At 37.4% G+C, this 13,114-nt stretch overlaps 2 protein-coding genes across 2 annotated transcripts; one reads left to right on the forward strand and one right to left on the reverse strand.

Annotated features, from left to right (window-relative positions):
- Positions 1 to 243: 243 nt before the first annotated feature.
- LOC116289497 (lysophospholipase-like protein 1) lies at positions 244 to 1,932 on the reverse strand. The gene is made up of 2 exons (XM_031696440.1): positions 1,501 to 1,932; positions 244 to 585 (listed from the first exon to the last, which is right to left on the reverse strand). The coding sequence occupies exons 1-2, from the start codon at positions 1,896 to 1,898 to the stop codon at positions 255 to 257; spliced, it is 729 nt and encodes a 242-aa protein (XP_031552300.1). The 5' UTR covers positions 1,899 to 1,932; the 3' UTR covers positions 244 to 254.
- Positions 1,933 to 2,216: 284 nt separating this feature from the next.
- Positions 2,217 to 6,666, forward strand: LOC116289500 (uncharacterized). The gene is made up of 7 exons (XM_031696444.1): positions 2,217 to 2,319; positions 2,836 to 3,094; positions 3,616 to 3,703; positions 4,620 to 4,697; positions 4,779 to 4,873; positions 5,825 to 5,936; positions 6,520 to 6,666. The coding sequence occupies exons 1-7, from the start codon at positions 2,226 to 2,228 to the stop codon at positions 6,586 to 6,588; spliced, it is 795 nt and encodes a 264-aa protein (XP_031552304.1). The 5' UTR covers positions 2,217 to 2,225; the 3' UTR covers positions 6,589 to 6,666.
- The last annotated feature ends 6,448 nt before the right edge of the window (positions 6,667 to 13,114 follow it).

Consider the following 13,114-nt stretch of genomic DNA (forward strand, 5'->3'; position numbering starts at 1 on the left):
CGCTGGCTATGTTTGAGGAGGCCCAGGAGCAGATCCAGTAATTTTAGAAGGGAGGGTGACTATTACAAAGGTTTTAGTTTTATCTGGAATTCAAGGACAGGGGGAGGGTGAAAAGATTCGTTTTTAAGTTATGTAAATCGCCAGGGCCCCCCACCCCATAGATTATGAATACTCTCTAAATTCCAACCTATCCATGGTATGTGGGAGATAAAAGTATTTTCTAGCAGTACGAGTTACAACTAATGGGGCTGTTTTCACTTTTTATTTTTAGTATCTAATTTTTCATCTGGTAATACATCAAGTATCCAGTCTCTGAGATTGACCAGTTCGTACAGTGAAACTCCTTCCTCTGTCCCATAATACACTTGAAATTCACTCTCAATGTCCAGATCCATGAAGCATTCTGCTGTCAGAGAGGCCCATTTGAATGTCACTTTTCTGTCTTCATGGTCATTACATAATAAAAGTTTGGGAAATTTCACATCCTTGTTAGCTTGTTTCTGTTTTAGAATATGATGATAAACAGTGGATGTTGGGCTTAGATGTGACGACAAACCAAATATGCCAGCAACTTCAGGGAGATACCTGGAAAAGATTATCAAACCAACTAAATGAAAAAAGATAAATCACTGTTATATAATTATCGATTCATCATTCGTATTGCTTTCAGTTCAACCCCATTGATCTGTCCCACTGCTGTGATTTCATTGGTGATAGTGATAACAATTTTTTCCATCCATTCATTCTTCCTTTTTTCCTTCCCTTTCTTTCTCCATAATTTTGACTGCTCATCTGCCTGTCTCCTCATCCCTCGTCCATAAGTCCATCAAATATCCAATCCATCTACAGTATCTACAGACTATCCATTCCTCAATCTATCAGCCAATCCACCCTTCCATCTATCCACTCCATTCATCATCCAACCAAATTATTCATTTACAAATCATTTAATTAACCATTCATAAATCTATCCATCCGCCCTTCCATTCATCGATCATTTATTCACATTTATTCATCATTTATTTACTCACACTTTCACCCATCCACTAACCCACTTATCCATTCATTGGTTCATCTATTCATTCACAGGGCTGTCAACCCCCGAGATATTCAAATCTGGAGAATTTGATAGGGAAGGGACATGACGTCACAGCGTGTCAAAAAGCGCGCAAAAAGGTGTCTTTCGCTTTGTAACATTTGATGTGATTGGTTTATTTCTGACCAATTAGATTATCGCTTATACTACAATGGCCTGCTTGCAAGAACAGTTTATGAGGAACGTTTTGATTTTGTTAGCGATGTAAAATAACACAAATAACATGAAATAATTGGAATTTTATGGTTGTGAAAGTCTAGTCTCACAAGACAAGAAATGGCCAGCTTCGGGATTATCCGGGAGATTTGATACTCTAATCTGGAGACCGGGAGACACGGTCCAAAATCTGGAGACTCCCGGTTTATCCAGGAGAGTTGACAGCCCTGCATTCATTTATTTCTTACCTATAACCCAAATGCATGGCAAGCTGAGCACCCATATCAAGACCTCCCAGAACAATCCTTTCTTTTCTTATCCCACTTGTTACTAAATCATTAACTAATTGTTTCACTAAACTGCAGCTTCTTTCTATAGAGTCCATTTGTTCTGGACATGTTGGACTGTACGTTTTTCTATCAAACCAAACGCTTCTAAGTTGCTTTCCTTCGATGGTGTATGGAATTTCGGGAGCTTGTGGATAGATAACTCTTATATGGTCAAAATCAAAGTTTTTAAGGAGTAAACTTTTAAGATTGTCTTTAACAGCTTGAGCAGATCCTTCTTCACCGTGAAAGAAAAGGACGACTGCTGTTTTATAGAATCTTTCTCGTGTTATCACCGTTTTTAATCGAGGTAAGGCCATGACTTGAGTGAGTAAGTAAAGCAAGGAGAGAATATTGATTTATGCCAGGCGTTAATTGTTGATGCACAGGGATCCCAAATACTCACTGCATGCTATAAATACAACTAACTGGGGAAGGGAGAGTCACAATAATCCTTCCAATAGCTCGTGCATATTGGCTATACAGATCATATTTTTGCGGCATTTTTCCTTCAATCTTAAAGAAAGATAATATCTATTAAATATAAAATCAATTTTTAAGAATTTATTAATTAGTGATTTTAATAGTCTTTTTCTTTTCTTTTGGTGCCAGCCCTGCCCCCCATGGGCGTATTTTTGTCTCTATACATGATATTCAAGATGGCTGCTGCTCGTTCACTGAACTGTGGTGCACCTATTTCAAGCGTTTGCTGCTTTGTCGATGGAGTATTAGCGAACAACGGTAAGTGGGATAAAGGATAGTTATACGTTTATTTAACAGGTAGCTAATCTCGCCAAAGAAACTCTTTGCACATGATTTTGAGAACTTTTTAGTTGAGCAGTGTACGTCCTTGGAGTTGTAAGTCTTTTGACTGACGATATGTCTAATTGTGTGTGTGTTGTGTGTTACCACGAGTAAAAAGAGTGTCCTTGGATTAGTACCTTGTATTTGCAGCCCTTCTTTTACTGTAAATTGTCATAAATTTACAGTTAAACCCATGAGCTAATATAACACGCCTCCCCTTCCACCCCTCCCCTCTATTTATGGTTGAAGAGATAACTAGTAGCTAAAAACTAGAGTGAGCTGCGTTACTTATGGTTGAAAGCAGTTGTCCAGGATTAATTCCAGTTTTCTTCCATACAAACTCTGTAATGTTGTTCTTTCTCCAACCACCCCCCCCCCCCCCTCCCCTGTATGCTACTGTATAATTGATTTAAGGTTTGAATCCTTTACATTATTGGTTTTTGTCAAATATAGGCATCAAACATTTAGCTGCCAGAGGAATTTCTACTACTTCAGTTTTCATGAAAAACACCCCACGTACTGTTGGTGTTCCTGCATGGGCTAAAGCAGCACAGAGACGAAGAAGAAGCCTCATAAAACTAGACAAACCAAAAACAGTTGAACAGATTGAAGCAGAATACAGGCTGTCTAATGAAACTAATAAACTTGACTTCTTCACAACTACAAAAAATTCAAGGCCACAATTTAGTGAAGTTGAAAATGAAGACGAGAAGTAAGTACATTCTCTTTTTTGTTGTGTGTTGGCGATAATTAATTATTTGTAGCAGCTGAAATCTTACATATTTGAAGCATGTCACAAGATATGCCCTTGGGGTGGGAGGGAAGGGGGGATTCAGACAGGACCTATAACTGGCACTGGACTGACAACTGGGGAGAGAGCATTTCTATAAGCATTTCTTACCACATTGAATTTTGTTTCTTCCAACAAATTAGTTCAAATAAGCAAACCTTGACAAGGATTGAACTGAAATCATGGTTTATATCCAGGACTTAATTGAACTGCTGGTCATTGGAAAATGTCTGGCCAGAATTGGAACCTTTCTGGTCAAATCCTGGCCTTGCCAGTCATTTTGACCAGCATCATTGCAGAGCCAGAAATGAGGCATAGCTAGGCTAAAACTAATTACTGGTGAACATAACCGACAACTGCATAACCATTATTTTAAGCATGCCGTGGTATCATAGGCAATTGATATGACATCCAAATAACTAGCTTTTTCCCCTGTTTTATAGACCACAAATATCTCTGACAAGGAATAAAACAGCATTTGTGTGCTATCATCCACCAAGAAAAGATCCAAATGCTCTGCTCTTCTCAAAAGTAAGTATATACTTACTTATTGTGTGGATAATCCAACTGGGACCACTTCAATTAACTATTATAGATAACCAATCATATTGGAACATTTATTTCAATATTTTTAACCAGCCAATCAGTTAGCACATCAGTATAATGAAAACATGACAATGCAATAATCTTATTGGCTAGCGCTGTTATAAGTTCTCTGTTTAGTTTACTGTTATATGATTGGTCAGTTTTATTCAAGTCTTCCCAGTTAGTGTGTCTGCACAGTAACAAATTGGTTTAAATTATGAATACTCCGAAATCAAAAAAGATTTCTTTGTTCCTCTTCTACAATAATAAAACAAAAAACAAACAAACAGTCTTTGTTTTTTTATGAGTGTAGCACTTACACTGTAATAATTGCCTAACAAACCTGTGTCCCTCCGAAATGGAATTTAGAAGTTGATTTTTTATGAAGGGAAGAAAGCTGGAGAACCTGGCAAAAAGCCCTTGAAGCACAGGAGAGAACCAACAAACAACTCTACTCACATACAGCTGCATTGACACTGCATATCAAAACCTGATGCATTGGTGAGAGGCGAGCAATCTCACCGCTACAATACCCATGCTTAAATCATAATTATTTCTTATAGTTCTACTTCCAGTCCTTTTCATAGTTTCTGTTAATAAACTTTTTTAGATGTATGCAAATTGTCCATTTCAGATCACATGACATTCTCTTGAGAATAATTGTTCTTTTATGACAAACATGTTAAAATATTTACACATGAAAGAATCAACTGCCAAGAGTGGCATCACATGGTCTGAAATGTGTACAACAAACAACAACTCTAAAAATGTCTACTGGCCACTCTACTTATCAATGCTTTTATTTGCTTTTTTCTGACATGCTGCAATATTACTATATTATTATTAACATATCTGTTTTCAGGAAGCATTTGAAAGACCCTGGTGGCATCTTACACAAGATGAAGTAAAGGATTTCAAAGATAGTTTAGATCCTGAAGAGGTACATGAGGATTTATTTGATTTCAACTTCATTTTTGTCTATTTTATCTCAATCATGTAACCATATATTTACTATTTGAAGGCCAAAGAAGTTAAAGAGTTAAGGCAAAAAGATCCAAAGATATGGACTGTTAATTCTCTCAGTCGCTTATTTAAAGTAAAGCCATTAGCCATAGTGTAAGTACCATTAGGTCACTTGCATTATAGCATCATTACTACCACTACCAGAATCCCTTGCACACTTTCTTTTAATCAGTTAAAGGGGCACTTGGATGAAAACGCCCCGATTTTTGAAAGCCCGAATAATTGAAGTATTTGAGGATAATATGACTCAATTATTGAAAATTAGTGAAAATTTTAGCCTGGGAGCAACTTGCTGTTGAGATATTTTGGGTTAAAAGGGAAAAGAAAATAGGGTTGAGTAAATGATGTCATTTACTCACAATTTAGATGCTGAATAAAATTGAAAATGATGTTGCTTGGCCACTTTCTGGGCCATATAGATAAGTTTAACCAAGTTTCAAGTCATTTCTAATTTTTATTGATTTTCATTCAAGTGCCCCTTTAATTAGCACCATTTTTCTTTTCAAATTTGAATAAGAAATAAAATTTGTGCAGCATTTTGGTAGTGGTAGTAAATGACACCATCATGCAAGCAGCCTATAACAGCAAGTTTTATGTAACTGAGTTTTTTCCATCAAATAAGCTGTAAACTAAAGTACTATGATTTGATCAAAGGGCATTGTCAATACCCTTCTCAAAAATTATTTATCTTACTTGTGATGTTAACATGAATATACAAAAGAAATCACCCTTTTTTTCAATGGAATTAGTCACTGGTATTTTTTCCCCATCTTAGTCTCGCATCAAAGATAATTTTGGGAAGGGCCAATAGACCCCTTGCATGTTATGTCAATCTGGGGGACAAAACAAAGAAAAAAATATATATGAGAAATGTTGTTGAATTTCATGAGAAGAAAAATTAATAGGGAATAGGGAATTAGTGCAAAGGGTCCCTTCCTTAACACGAGGGCATTTTGCACCAGTTTACATTCACATGTGTGAACTGTGACTTAATAAATGTGGTGGTATTCCAATCTCTTAGACTTCTTTATTCTTGTTTTGCAGGAAAATTGCACCACTAACTGATGAACAAAAATATGAAATTGAAATTGAAAGAAAACTTCTGAAACAGTGGTCTGACTACAAAAGAAAAGAATACAGAGCTAACCAAGAGCTGGTAAGCAAGAGTGATAGGACTTGTTGTTTATCAATCTATCTCATTCAGCCAACCATGATCCATGCGTGCATTCCTTTTTTTCCCAACCATTTATCCATCTATTCTTCCATTCATTCATCTATCCTTCTGTCCAACCACCCATTCATTCTTCTGTTCATTTATCCATTCATGCATTCTTATTTTAACCATCCATTTACCCATCAATTCATCTACTCATCAACCCATCCATCCATCCCTCCCTCCCTCCCTCCATCCATCCATCCCTCCCTCCCTCCCTCCATCCATCCATCCCTCCCTCCCTCCCTCCCTCCCTCCCTCCCTTCCTCCCTCCCTCCATCCATCCAACCCTCCCTCCCTCCATCCATCCCTCCCTCCCTCCATCCATCCAACCCTCCCTCCCTCCATCCATCCCTCCCTCCATCCATCCCTCCCTCCCTCCATCCATCCCATCCATCCTTTCACCCATTTTTCTTCCTTTCAATTTCCTTCTGCATGCCTGTAATTTCCCATTTTATCAAGGCAGCATTTCTTTCTAATACATCGTGCCATTTATTTTTCTAATCTTCTTATTTGTCTGAAATAGGAGAGACAAAGATATATTCAAGAGACAAGAGGCGAAGCTATGAATCTTGCCCTCGGTATCAAGGCATAATATCCTAAGTGCTCAAAATAAAGTGTGAAGTAATACCATTCAAAGAGAATAAAGAAAATGACCCATTTCAATCTATAATCTTGGTTTCATATGAATCTTATGTTGGTTACAGTGCACTACGACCACCAAACGTTTCTGTCGTTTTGAGCTAATTTTCACAGAGATATTCATATTTGAGGATTTGACTTTTTACAAGGATCCTAGGTTGACGTCATCATATCGTGATTTCTATGTTGAATATCTCGGCAACGAAAAGAGAAGTATCAAAAAGAAAGTAAAGGTCATTCTTGTTTACTTTATGAGGGCTTGAAAGGCACTTTAATTTCTATGTAAAGAAGTTTGAAATAGGTAAAAGTAACTAAAATGCCATGTTTGGGCCTCCTGTCGCCATTATTGGCGCTTATTTATATTCTGGATATAACTTCCGTCAGGTGCAGGTGAAGAGTGCTACAACAAGCTACTGAGTCACACATGCTCGCGCAGTCATGGTTCATTCACGTGCGGCCAAGGCCACCTTTTATTCTCTCCATCAAAACAAAACTCTTGACACAAACAATGCTATCATCCACGCCACGGTATGTCTACAAAATCTTCCATCATTTTCCTGTTTTGATCTCAAAAATAAGGAACTTCAAAACATCGCTTTCGGCGTTCTGTACTTGGTCATACTTTTTGAAGACTCGATGCTTGAGATCGGAATCCAGGGGTCCATGATTGTCGTGATCTCTAATCTAAAAGTGAAGTTTAAAGCCTCAAGCAAAATACCCCCGACCAACTGTAGAAGAGGTGGCCATTCATGCGTGGATTCTTAGATAACAACAGGGGAAATATCAGATCAGTCGTGACTATACGGGAATCGTAATTAACGAAAGTCAAAATATTACTACCAGATCGGGCCACGAAAATTTTCTAAAGGGACACATTATTTATTGTGACTAAACCAGAAACAAACGAGAGATCACCCGCAGAAACCAAAAGTTTTCACACATGATAAAAAACAAAAGTTCAAAAGTGAATGTCGTAAACTAGCTGAGAACATCGTAGAATCGAAGCTCATTTTCTAACGCATGGCGCAAGACATAAAAGTTAGGATGAATTGAAGGAAAATTTGAAAAAAATTGCCGTTATCATTTTACTATTAATATTATTATTATTATTTTTATTAATTGTACTTTCCTAAAAAAGCGGACAAAATCGAAATCGCAACCTTCGTTGTGTTTTTGATATATGTATTTTTTGTTGTGTCAGTTTTTTTCAGTGTTTTTCAAAAAGTGCTTTCGCAGACGTTTTTCCTGATGCTTTATTCCGTTCTTGTAATCCACGCATATTGAATTAGTACCGTGCAGTTTGAATAAATGAACAGGTGCTTGCTTGCTAATGATAAACCCTTGTTATGAATTGTCTTAAAGGTTAGTATTTGATGAGACGGAAGCTATTAACAGGCTAGTAAACAGGCGCTTATATTTCTCCGCTTACGAGAGTAAATTCGATGCATCAACGAAAAGTTGTAAGAGAACCACTTGGATGTAGTAGTCTTATTAAAACCTAAGACATTTTGTGCTTTAAAGACAAAGAACTTCGTTGCTCGGACACCCCTGCAATCGACGCGTAAAATAAATCTAAAATTCACGTTTTCAAAAATGTTTACCAATATTCATAGGGTTTGAAGCCAATAATATTTTAGATGCCTGAATTGCACTATGCAACTTGATATTTTTCTCGCATTTCGTCATGATCCATCCATTTCAGACCCTACCGCCCAGTTTTATGAGCGTCAGACTTGTAGCACCTAGTCTTCCATTCATTTTTGTCAAGAGGATTAAGTGGATGACACTCTTAGCCGAAGAGTACTGTCATTCACATGATATACGCAGTAAATAAGGATGACATGACTCTGCGGTCGATTGTGGGGAGTCTGAAAATTCTTTTACTACGCATGGCTAAATAAAGCTGCCTCAGACTCATAGCAAAAAAGTAGGTAAATTATTCACCGTGAATAGATGAAAAAACGTACTGACGTTTCGGACGCTAGTCCTTTACTCCGACGAAGGACTAGCGTCCGAAACGTCAGTAAGTTTTTTCATCTTTTCACGGTGTATAATTTACCTTTTTATCATTACTGTTTCATTAGAAACACCGACGCAGCTCACACTAGTTTTTAGCTAGTTATCTCTTCTACAGACATGTGTGAACTTTAGCTAGTAACTTTCTTATATGCGGCGGCCATTTTATCAGTGCATGAAAGCACATAAAGTTGTTTAGCTTAATAGGATCGGGTATCTTCCTAAATCGCTCGATGTAAAGATACCCGACTAGAAATTTATAGTGACACATGAATAGCCACGTGAGATAGTCATAGAAGACAGAAGTAACTCTAACCTATATGTAAAATAATACCGGAAGCTTTCATCTCCCAAAAATTAAATGAGCTTTTCATGAAGCCTTTGTCTCAAGTTCCTTTCAAGTCATGAAGCAGAGCACGTACGAATCCTGTATGAATACAATACACCACAGGTAGCCCAAGCTAAGTTTCTGTGGTGTCATGTTATAACAAAATGTATGGGAAAAAACGTCAGCTAAAATTTCTTAACTTTATTTCACATTTTATTGAGCATTTTTAAGTATCTCCATACATTTTCTCATAACATTTTACCACAGAAACCTAGCTTGGTTTCACTGTGAATACACGTCATTGGGATTATCTGATCCTCTCATCATTAGTACGCATGCGTGTTTTGTTTCATAAAAATCTGAAATCTTGTACCCAGATCCTCCGTTTCTTCTCGCCTCCGGAGAACGAAGACTCTGGGTTCTAGTATTGTAAAGATAAATTGCGAGGTAGCCTGCGTAGCGGCTCTTTAATTGCGAGGGTGACTGTCTGGTTGCTTTGATTACGGTTTGGCCGAATGATGCTAGGTACCTAGAGTCTAATACTTCTAGAGAAGGGGACACGCGGCGCTATTAGTAATGTTTCCGGCGGATGAATGACCACGAGTAATTTCTCGTGCCTAATCGCAATCCTCTTGAACCGTGTTTGGTTTAATTTTTCACCAATGCTGGGGGATCCCTAATCGGTCCAGATTATGTTATTCACGACACATCCATACTGATTAGAAACTGCGCAGCGTTGGTATCTGTGGTTCATTTTCAGTATCATAACGATGCCATTTAAACTGTTTGCCCGAGGCAGTTTACTTTAAATCCTTCTGGGGGAAGGGAAAGGAGAGAAGGTTATAACGTCCATCTAATACTTCCTGTATCCTGTTATACCACTTATCTATATTTTTCCTGTTTATATCCCACTATTGAGTTTACCAGCAGCCCACGCTAGTCAAGCTTGCATGTCTCCACGGATCCTTAACTTGACATTGACCCTTCACATGGCTTGGTATCCCTGTGGCGGACTAACCACAGGGATACCAAACCCTGGCTAGCTTTCCTTATACAACAAGACTTATGGAGAACACCCGTAATTTTCTTGTCTGTTCTCTGTTCAGACTCATTAATGAATTTTTCCACGTCTAGATAACCAAGAGATTTGGTGTTTACTGCAATCAATATTTACTACACTTCTATTGACTGGCATACCTTTCAATAAATGGTTTTCACTTACTATTATCACCCCCCTCCCCCTCCCCCTTAGTTAAATGTTGTTTATGAGGTACACCCCTCACTGCAAATTAGAAAAAAGAACATGCAAATGATCATGACAACCGGGAGATTTTTGTTTCTTATATCTTTTAATATGAAAAGGCATGTTTAAATATGTCTTTTATCTTTTGCTTTGGCTAGCATAATCAGCTAGCTGGCCTCCCTGTTGCGTTCACTACTGAGTCGATGTATATTTATATTTTACAACCATCATCACTTGCAGCTCCCGGCCCGTAAGGGGCTCCTTTTTTTATGTTCGCACTACCACGACATTATATATTCACAACACTCAACTCACATGTTTATTTTTAAGGAGGGAGGAAAACTGAAGAACTCGGAGAAAAACCCTCATGGCAAGGGAGGGAACGGTTCACGTGAGTATCGCTACGTGATGGAGAGTGACAGCCGGTAGCAGAGCATGACATCTATACCAGTAACAGAAGTACTATCATTTGGGCTACTTGTCTGTTATATTTTTAAATATTAATATATATTGTATGTTATGCTTCACTGACATAATAACAGCACAACAGGTGGTACCGCCCCGCAAGCCAACAGTTGATATCATTGACCGATTATGAATACTAATACCAAAACTGCCCCAATCACTTGCCTCCTTGTCCAACGATAACCACACGCAACCTTCTTCCTTGGATGAATTTTTATTTCCAGTGTTTTTAATTTAAACTAGTCGTTATATCTGCATGCTTAACTAGTCCACGGAATTGGCGCGCGCTCCCAAGCACGTCTTGGAAAAATCAAGTCATAAAAGTCGACATTTTTAGAGTCACCTAGTATGTTTACGGATAGCAGACTGCCTTGAGATATTATTGTGACTTAGGTGGTTTTCACTATATGTCTTCAGTCTGTAGAAACCGCACTGAAAGACTTCAAGCCAAGGAAGAAGACGCCGGATCACTGCCAGCAGAAGAAAACGCAACGGAACGAGGAGCTCATTTTAAAACCAAATTCACACCGCATATTCGTTTTCACACCGCGTATTCTATTACCGTTAACAAAGCTCTGTTAATTCGTTTTAACACCGAAATGAGAAATCGGCCGGATATCATATCATTGTTGAAATCCTTATTTCAATTTTAATTCAGTGTTAGTTTGCGGTTAGTTCGCCTGTGGCATACAGGCATTTCTAACTATTCATGCATGGTTATTTCTGTAAGCCATATTGCAATTGCCTCATAGTTTCATTTTACTATTTATCTATTTCATTATCATTATTTGTAAATAATTCAGGGTGAAGTATAATAAAGTTGTTGTTGTTGTTGCTGCTGCTGTAAACCAATTGAAAGGATCGAATTGAAAAAGTGCTAAAATCAAGTTACATGAGAACGCGCAGTACTTGAACACCTGCTTTAAGAGCCAAAACTGGAACTCTTGATCAGAAAAAACGGAAAATGGATCTCAAGTTCAGCGTCTGCGCACCACCAAGCAAGGACTATGCATTTGGGGAATGTAATATCGATTGCAAGATAGAAAACAATATATGACTGGCCATTTTAATTCCACTTATCGATGGCCAGGGTCATTTGTCCTTAAAGTATTTTAGTATCAGACCAACAGCTAGCAAACAGTGAAACCAAACCGTTCATATATAGTTATATAATTTGTTTGCATTTCTTGATTTACTCCGACCAAAATGAAACTCATTTTATGATTCCATACACTAAGTTGTGACGCGGCTAAACCCTTAAGAAGGCGGAAAAAGCGCGCCCTTTGCCAGATATTGCATTTCAAGTAACATCTTGTTGGAATAAAATATCATCTTCATCTAAAGTCAACATTTGTATCAGTATCATGATCATTTAGTGTCTGGTTTTCCTCGTAACGATTTTATCTTTAGTAGTATCAGCTTGCTCACCCTATGATCTTCAGCACTATGAACCTCTTTTAGCAGTAGTCTTCTGTTTTTGTCAAAAGAAAAAAAGAAAAAAGAAAAGAAAAGGAAAAAAAAGGAAAGAAAAAGAAAAAAGAAAGAAATAATAATAATAATTTAATGATGATGATGATGATGATGATGACGATGATAATAATAATAATTAAGAAGCAATCAAAATGTCCTATAAACGCTGAAATTTATCAACTCTCATATATATTAAGAACGTCCTCTCATTTTCACTCCCTTTCACTTTTTTTCATTTTTCATTTTCCCAAATTTCTTTTTTGCTAAAGCTAATTTCTGATCAGGTATGAACGGAGCATCCAAGATTCAAGTCGATCCACTGAATTGTAAACCAACATTTCATAATCTTGGCGTACGTACTATAAAGTCTATAAAATATTATTAAAATTCAATTCCACAAACTCAACATCAATTATCAAGTACTCGAAAAAGGTGTTGCAATCACCTTCTTTCATTTCATATTTTTTAAATTAAAATTTTATCTGATTACGTTTCAGCGTCACTTCGATCCATTAATCAACCCAATATGCTTGCTGCTCTACTAGAAATGATAAGCTGTTCGGCAAAATTGATGCCGTCTATACACGAAACTAATCTCGCTTTATTTGTATTCGACTGATTCAACGATGTTGTCATAAAAGCCAAAAAGATTATTCCCATTGATTGAGTTTCGTCGCGAAATCTAATTTCTTGTTATGGAAATTTTGAGGTTTCTATAAAATAACGAGAAGCTGAGTTAGCTACAACATTGTTTTGATGCCAGAAATTAAAACCGTACATGTTTAGTTCTCAGCTTGATTAGGGTTTTTTTTAGTACCAATCGGCATAGTAATAGTTGTTGTGCCTCTATATCGGTCATAAAGCGAAGCCATTTTCGGACCAAAGTCCGTTGCTATACTGTGATGACGTCATTTCCACGAGCCTGGTCCCAAAGGCGGTTGGTAAATCTCACACAAT

The sequence above is a fragment of the Actinia tenebrosa genome, unplaced genomic scaffold (assembly GCF_029948245.1).
Source record: "Actinia tenebrosa isolate PJP-AT-01 unplaced genomic scaffold, QUT_ActTen_1.0 PGA_scaffold3__52_contigs__length_22856419, whole genome shotgun sequence".
NCBI lineage: Eukaryota > Metazoa > Cnidaria > Anthozoa > Actiniaria > Actiniidae > Actinia > Actinia tenebrosa.